An 8,940-nucleotide genomic window follows, 5' to 3' on the forward strand; every position below is an offset into this window, starting at 1 on the left:
CAAAACATTACTTTTGACTGGAGTGCATGAAAATGCCACCTGGGCTTCAAAGTCTTTCCATTTCAACTACAGATAACAAAATCACTAGACATCTCAGAAGTATGGCTTCTTCTGATTTGTAGCTTTTGTTTACAAAAGAATCAGCAAATGTGAACAGAGATCAATAAGTTTAATGCATTTTGACTGGTTCTCCAAAATATTTTTGATACACCTTCCATAAAGATAACCCACCTACCAATCCACAATTTTAGATCTACATGTGGCATAAGAGGCCATATGATATTCTATTAATACACTTATCATTTATGAAACCTTTATAAAGATTAAGGATCTCTTACTTGGACTGACCAGTTGAATCCCCCAGAGCAAGGCTCCATCTCTCCCTGGGGACCTAGTGGGGGACAACCTGAGGGGGTGTCTTTCTTTAATGTTTATAGCCTTAGAACTCCATTCCATTGTGGTCTGCCCAATATCAGTCACTAGTGATTAGTGTCCAAATATCATTTAGTCAATTAACATCACTTAGATTTTACAAAGAAATATTTACTGAGAAGATAAAATAACATAAATACAAACATTTCCCTCTAACATACAGAGACAGACACACTCTTCTCTTGACCACCTTTGTCCAGAGAAGAGGAGGCTCATATATAAGACAGTTCCTACATAGCATTCTCCCCAGGGATTTCACTTCCAAATGTAGCCAATGGACAAGTCATCATTCTTCATTTGGCTGCTTTTGATCCAATTCTCTACTGCATTAATCAGGTCTCTTAAGACTTTATTGGGTTCAATTATCTGAAAATTTTGGCATGGATTGAAGCTCACGAACCTCTGATGATTTGAACTCTCAGCCCTTCAAACCTCACAAGGTAGCAGCCTAGTTGGATACATCTTCACCTAAGTGATTCACCAAGATTCAAGGAAGCAAAGAACAAAGAATTATATTCACAGTTTAATGCGGACCCTTTCCCACATTTAAATTTATATTAAAACCCAAAGTTTCTCCTTCCTCTTCACTTGCCAAAGGCTTACGGCATATCTTCTCTCAGTTATAGCCAGGGAGAAAGAAAGAGAAGTTTGCTATGTTCAGTTAGTATCTTTCAAACGCTCATCTTTTTGGGGGGGGAGGGAGGGGTCAGCAGTCAATCAAAAGTTCATTTCTTCACATGGTTAGCGGACTTTAATTGCATGTGCTCTGAGGCCAATGTGAGGATTTTAATTAGCAAAACAGTTACTCATGTTCATAAAATCTGGGTTTGTCTAGTCTTCTGATATTCCTGTACATGACATCCCATCTCCTACCTCTGTGACACCCATATCCAAAATATCTCCCTCATCCTTTACACCCCTTGAAAACCATAACTTTTTTCAACACATAGCTCAGGTGCCATTTACTACACAAGGACTTTCCTGATCCCCCAAGTTGTTAGTGCTTTTCCCACCTATATTATTTTGCATATATTTTACTGTACCTATGCCCTTCTTACCCTGCAGAAGAATATGAGCCTCTTGAGGACAGGGACAGTTTTGTTTTCATCTTTGAAACCCCAACACCTAGCACCACCTCTTACACGTATAGGCAATTGGCAAAAGCTTGTTAAATTGAATAAAACTATTTTTTTTTTACTAGCAACATCATGGAAAGTGAAAATTTTGCCAGTGCAATAGGAACATTGACACCACCCAGGATAGAGCAAGGACAAATTTGGTCAGCCTATTCTGCAGTGATCCATGTGCATCCTTTAAATTCATGTGCTCTCTGATAAATGGATAACATTTTATTTTATTTTTATCCCACCAGGTATGATGAAACATGGAATTTTTTATACCAGATGACTTTATTTCAAAATTTTTCTTTGTTCTATTTCAGTTGTGGTCTACTTTCTTTAGGCCAGAATTGGTACGACCAGCTCTGGAGAAAACACTCAACAATCTTCAGCTAGATTATATTGATCTTTACATCATGGAGCTGCCAATGGCTTTCAAGGTAAAATGAAACCCACAAAGACCACATGGTCTGCCCACAGCCTAAACCTTTGTATAGAAACTCTGAAATATATAGGATGAGTCCAGTATTTTTAAGGAAACCTAACTTTCTATCATATCATTCCTCCTTGTGCCTCCCCCTTCCTAAATCTACTATTCATCCTCATTGTGACCTCTAATCCCTCCATTCCTCAGTACTTTTCTCAGGCCATCATTCCTGCTCCAACTTAACCAATTCAACTGTACCCTGTCCTCTATTCTTGAATTCCTTACCCTACCTCACCTCCATTCTGTCACCACTCATCCTTTGCCAAAACCCAATCCTATATTACTCCCATGAACTATTTCTTCCCCTCTTACTTATGGGCTGCTGAGTGGAGTTGGAGGAAGTCACACCCCTAGGATGACTGGAGACTAAATTTATGGGATCTAACCTCAACTGAATTTTTTTATTCCCCTTATTATCTTCTAATTGCTTTGCTGTCTCATTGCCCACAGAAGCTATTGTGACACTTTTCTCCTGAAAGTTCCCAAACCTGTCCTCCTGCTCTCTCAAAAGAATATCCTCTTACCTTACTAAGAAAATTGAAGTCAGGGCAGCTAGGTGGTGCAGTGAATAGAGCACCAGCCCTGGAGTCAGGAGGACCTGAGTTTAAATCCGGCCTCAGACACTTAACACTTAACTAGCTGTGTGACCTTGGGCAAGTCACTCCACCCCAATTGCCTCTCCAAAAAGCAAAAAAAAAAAAGAAAAGAAAAGTGTAGCGGCAAGCACCCCAAGCATCCTCAGGGTTTGCCACCACCACAGGTTCTTGGATCTGCTTTGATAAAGGAAAGCAACTCAAAATGAGTTAACAGGCTTACTTTCATCAGTCAAACATATCGTTTACCTTGTTCAGGGGAAAAAGGTCAGCACCCTGAACTTCAAAGTATACAGGCAGAATTATCAAGACAGAAACAGATCAAGTAGACAGATTTCCAAACTGTTCAACCATTACATCCATACCCAGTCAACATCTGGGTTTCCACATCTGGGTTTTTCAAAGCCGGGGGGACCCTGGACAACGGCTTCCCAGAATACAGATCAAATCACAGAACACTTCTCAAAGTGAGCCCCCAAAACAAAGCCTCACATCAGGGCTTATATAGCCTTCTCCTGGCTCAGAGAATGTAACAACCTTATTGACCCACTGGCCAATCAAAAAGTATCTACTGAAAAACAAGCCTCCCACTCCAGGCTTCAGGTGCACTTTAGCCTAGGGGCAGGGAAGATCTTCCAAATTTGCATTTCCATTACAAAAAGAAAGAAAATTGAAGTCATTTCCTTTCTCCTCTAGTCTTTTCTTCATCTCAAAACCCTATCAACATTGTCTTCTAATCTCTGCTCTCTCTCCCTCCAGTCTCTGATGATGCAACTTTTCTCTTGGAAAAAAGTCAACCCTTCTATAACTGCCCTTGATCCCATCCCTGCCCATCTTCTCTAATTGATGGATCCCTCAATCATCCCCCCTTTCTCTAATCTTCAGTATCTCCTGTATACTTTTTCTTTCATTACTGCCTTCAAATATGCCCAAGTCTCCCATACCATTAAAAAAAAAAAACTTTCACTAGACCTTAATATCACTTTAAGCTATCATGTTCTTTTTCTTTCTCAGACTCCTAGAAAAAGTTATTGATCTACATAGTCTTCACTTATTGTTCCCTAGTTCACTTCTCAACCCTTTGCAATCTGACTTCCTACCACATCATTCAACTGAAATTGCTTTCTTCAAAGTGATCGATTTTCTCTTCATTGAATATTCTTTCTTAGACCTTAAGTTTTCTGCCTTATTTGATACTGTTAGTCATGAATATTCTCCTCTCAAGTTTTCATGTTCTCTTCTGGTGTTGTTCCTACCTATCTCACCACTTTTTCTCTGTCTGCTTTGCTGACTTATATCTACATCTTGCCCCCAAACTGTGGATGTTCTCTGAGGCTCTGTCCTGGCTCTCTTCTCTTCCTTTTCTATACTCTTTCTCAGGGCTCATCAGCAACCATGGGTTTAATTATCATAATTATGCAGATGATTCATATGTGTGTGTTTATATTTATATATACATATATGACACATATATGTGTATGTATGGCTGGATAGATAGATAGGTAGGTAGATAGATAGATATCAGACTCCTGTCTCTCTCCTGAGCTTTGGTACTATGTCATCTTATAAACTGGATACTAGAGAGACATCTCAAATTCAACACGTTCAAAACAAAAATCATTATCTTTTCCCCAAAACCTACCCCTCTATCAAACTTCCCTGTAGGATAAGCACCACAGTTCCTCTAGTCTCCCAGGTTTCAGTGCTGCCTTCCCTCACTCCATATATCCAATCAGTTGACAAATCTTGACATTTCAGTTTCCACAACTTTTCTTGCACCTGATCCATTTTCTCATGGACACTATCTTAGTTTAGGTCCTTATCACCTCACACCTAGATTATGGCAATTTAATTTGTCTCTATGCTTCCCTCTTCCTCACTCCAATCCATCCTATATACAACTGCCAAAGTCATTTTCCTGAAGAGCAAATCTGGTCACTAGAATCCAGTGGATTCTTATTTCATAAGTTCCTCAGGTGGTTTTTAAACCTTTCATGACATGGCCCTTTTCTACTTTTCTAGCTTTATTGTATATTTCTCTCCTTTCTGAATTCTATAGGCTAGACTCTAGCCAAATTGGACCTGTCTTTCTTCTTCGGTCATGGCACTCCATCTCCCATTTCTGCACCTTTGTATTAGGTGTACCTCATGCCTAGGCTACAATCTTTCCCCACCTTCACCTCAGGGAATCTCTCCCTCTCTTCTTTCAAGATATGCCATAGGCACCACCTTTTACATAAAGCATTTCCCAATTACCCCAACTGCTAGTGTTCCTCTCCCCAGCTATGCCATATACTTATTCTGAATATACTTATACATGTTGTTTCTCCCCTAGAATGTAGCTAGCTTAAGAGTAGGGATTGTTTGATCATTTTATCTCTGTGTCCCCAATGCCTCATATTCCTAGAATGTTGTAGGTACTTAATAAGTGCTTGTTTGTTGATTAATTGACCCTACAGTGAAACCCATAGTAAGAGTCACATTTTGTATGTTAATAATTAATATCCTTTATAAGTTTTTGTTTCATTGGGAATTTATTTTTAATACTGAATTTAATCTAAAGTAGGAATCTTCCACATGATCAGAGATAAAGGCCAGAAATTTTGGCATTATCATTTTCTAGAATGAAGAATTGAATAACTTTAGTTCAATTTGACTATTTATTTTGGCATAAAATTTAGAATTAAGAATTCTAAATGATGGTTGTAATTATTTAAAAAGAATTTAATCTATATATCCAGGAAAGGAATAGCTATCCAAGAATACCTATTGTCCTGATTAAGATATACACTTGTATGGACAATTGAAAGAGCTGATCCATAAGTACATACTTCTTAGACCAAGCAAGTGGGCAGTGGAATGGATGCAGGATAGAACAGGAAGAAAAGAACAGACTTGGTTACATTTCATTGATTGCATCATGTTTTTATTGACCTCCACACCATCCCATTCCTAAATCTCATTGTGGCATACAGGTGACCCTGGATTCCCAAAGGCCTCAAAGCACAAGTTCTGACATGTTTTAATTTGTTGGAATGGTTTTGAGTACATTCAAAGTAATAATCTACAGCAACTGTCTCAGGCCTAGTCTTGTTAACCATAGGGAGGTTCTTGTTAATGACCCCAACTTTTTCTCTGTATCAATGAGCTTTTTAATACCAAGAGTCTTATAGAGAACTATTATATGACTCCAAGTTATAGAACACTACAATCTCTACAATACAGAAGCTTACTGAAGAAAATAATTCCTTAAAAAGCAGAATTGGGTGAGTAGAAGCTAATGACTTCATGAGACATCAAGAAACAATCAAAGTCAAAACAATCAAAAGAAAAGTAGAAGAAAATGTGAAATATATCATTGGGAAGGCAATTGACCTAGCAGATATGTCAAGAAGAGATAATTTAAGAATTATTGGACTACCTGAAAGCAATGATTAAAAAAAAGGGGGGGGGGTGGAGTCAAGATGGGACAGCAGAAACAGGACTTCCCCTTGGCTCTGGCTTCCACTTCCTCCAATTCATGTAAAAAATGACTCTAGACAAACTTTGGAGCTAAAGAACTCACAAAATGACACAGAGAAACTAACCTCCTGCTGAAGAGAGCCCAGCAGGCTGGCAGGAAGGGGCCAGCACAACACTCTGGGAGCAGAGCCCAGCCCCACGTGAGCCCACAGTGAGCCTCAGGGTGGGGCCTGACCAGCCTGAGGCTGGAAGGACTTCAGATCACCAGAAGCTGTGGTGGTTTCCAGAATTATCAACCCATAGATGCCAAAGACAAAGTGAGAGGTCAGTGTAGACTTTGCAGGAACAGGGAGTTTGGGAGTACAGTCCAACCTTTGCCCCAGGGTGAGAAGCAGCTGAGGGTCCATGGCTGTGCAGTCTCCTGCCACGTGGCTTCTGCTTGGATCTGGATTGCTGTCTAGGGTGGAGGTCCTGGGGTGTGTGAACAGTTTGTCAGAGCATGTGGAGGCTTCAGAGAAGGCACCCAACTAATAGCTCTGGCAGCTGCAAAAACCCCAGCATTCAGGATAAAGCTCCCCTTTCTGGTAGTAGAGTTCTACTGTGGCAAAAACCTCAAAAGTAAAGTAATTGAGTGGCAACATGAGCAAGCAAATGAAGTAAAGCAAACAGATCAATCTGACATTAGATTCCTATTTGGGGGGGGACAAAAAGGATCAAAGAACAGGAAGAAGACAGTGAAGTCAGAACTCCTGCACCAAAAGCTTCCAAGAAAAATATGAGTTGGTTACAGGCCATGGAGGAGCTTAAAAAGGATTTTGAAAACCAAATAAGAGAAGTAGAGGGAAAATTGGGAAGAGAAATGAGAGTGATACAAGAAAATTATGAAATGAGAGTCAACAACCTGACTGAAGAAAATAATACCTTATAAAATAGACTAAATCAGATGGCAAAAGAGGCTCAAAAAGCCAATGAGGAGAAGAATGCCTTAAAAAGCTGAATTTATTAGATGGAAAAAGAATCTCAAAAGCTCACTGAAGAGAATTGTTCCTCCAGAATTGAATTCAAGCAAATGGAAGTTAATGACTTTATGAGAAATCAAGATAAAGATCCAAACAAATTTTAAAAATGGAAGGCAATGTGAAATATCTCATTGGAAAAATCACCAACATGGAAAATAGATCCAGGAGAGATAATTTAAAAATTATTGGACTACCTGAAAGCCATGATCAAAAGAAGGCCCTAGAAATCATCCTTCAAGAAATTCTCAAGGAAAATTGCCCTGATGTTTTAGAAGCAGAGGGCCAAATAGAGGATGAAAGAACCCACCTATCACCTCCTGAAAAAGATCTCAAAAAGAAAACTCCTAGGAATATTATAGCCAGGTTCTGGAGTTCCCAGATCAAGGAGAAAATATTACAAACAGCCAGGAAGAAACAATTTGAATATTGTGGAAACACAATCAGGATAACCCAGGGATCTGGCAGCTTCTACACTGATGGATCAAAGGGCTTGGAATATGATATTCTGCAGGTCAAAGGAGCTGGGATTAAAACCAAGAATCACCTACCCAGCAAAACTGAGTATCATGTTTCAGGGGAAAATATGGTCATTCAGTGGAATAGAAGACTTTCAAGCATTCTTGATGAAAAAGCCAGAGTTGAATAGAAAATATGACATTCAAATACAAGAAGCAAGAGATGCATGAAAAGGTAAACAGGGAAAAGAAATCATAAGGAACTTATCAAAGCTGAACTACTTATATTCCTACATGGAAAAACAATAATTGTAACTTATGAAACTTTTCTCAGTATGAGAATACTTGAAGGGAATAGAAATTTATATGTGTTTGTGTATACATACATATATATATATGTTTATATGGGAGGGTATATGGGCGTATGAATACATATGTGAGTATGTATATGTGTATATGTGTGTGTGTGTGTGTGTGTGTGTGTACAGGTATACCTAGACAGAGGACACAGGACCAATTGAATAGGAAGGGATCATACTTAAAAGGTGAAATTAAGAGGTGAGAGAGGAATATAATGAGAGGGGATTGGGAAAGAAAGAATGGGGTAAATTATCTCATATAGAAGAGGCAAGGGAAAACTATTACAATGGCGGGGAAGAACAGGAAGGCAAAAGGGAATGAGTCAACCTTACTCTCATTGAATTTGGTTTAGGGAGGGAATGACATACACACTAAATAGGGTATCTTGCCCTACAGGAGAATAGGAGGGAAGGGCATGAGAGGGGGCATAATGGAAGGGAGGGCAGGCTGCGTGGGAGGAAAGTTGGAAGCACCCACTTTTGAAAAGGAACAGGATCAAAGTAGAGAATAGAACAAGTGGGGGGGGTAGGATAGGATGTAGGGAAATATAGTCAGTCTTTCACAATATATGCACTATGGAAATGTTTTGTATAGCTACACATGTACAACCTATATTGAATTGTTTATCTTCCCAGTGAGGGTGGGTGATAAGAGAGGAAAGGATAGAATCTGGAATTCAAAGTGTTAAAATCAAATGTTTGAAATATATATATATGTATATATATAATAATTATTATTATTGTTTTACATGTAACTGGGAAATGAGATGTACAGGCACTGGGGCATAGAGATCTACTGTGCCCTACTGGAAAGTCTGAGGGGGGGTGGGGGAAGGTATGAGAGAGAGCAGATTGGGAGAAGGGATATTCAGTGGGTTCTCTGTTTCGGGGTAGTGGGTAGGGAAAAATGGGGAGAAAAATTGTAACTAAAAATCTTGTGGAAAGGAAAGACGTAAACTAAAAAAGAAAAAGGAAGGAAGGAAGGAAGGAAGGAAGGAAGGAAGGAAGGAAGGAA

General features: G+C 39.2%; 1 protein-coding gene across 1 annotated transcript in view; it reads left to right on the forward strand.

Annotated features, from left to right (window-relative positions):
• Positions 1 to 8,940, forward strand: part of AKR1D1 (aldo-keto reductase family 1 member D1) — a 136,834-nt gene that overhangs the window by 79,169 nt on the left and 48,725 nt on the right. Inside the window, exon 3 of the mRNA XM_069087307.1 lies at positions 1,874 to 1,990. Coding sequence (XP_068943408.1) covers positions 1,874 to 1,990 — 117 coding nt within the window. The remainder of the gene's footprint in view (positions 1 to 1,873; positions 1,991 to 8,940) is intronic.

Source organism: Petaurus breviceps, unplaced genomic scaffold (assembly GCF_028583685.1).
Source record: "Petaurus breviceps papuanus isolate PSGF00001 unplaced genomic scaffold, PetGlider_PUasm1.0 181, whole genome shotgun sequence".
Taxonomy (NCBI): Eukaryota; Metazoa; Chordata; class Mammalia; order Diprotodontia; family Petauridae; genus Petaurus; species Petaurus breviceps.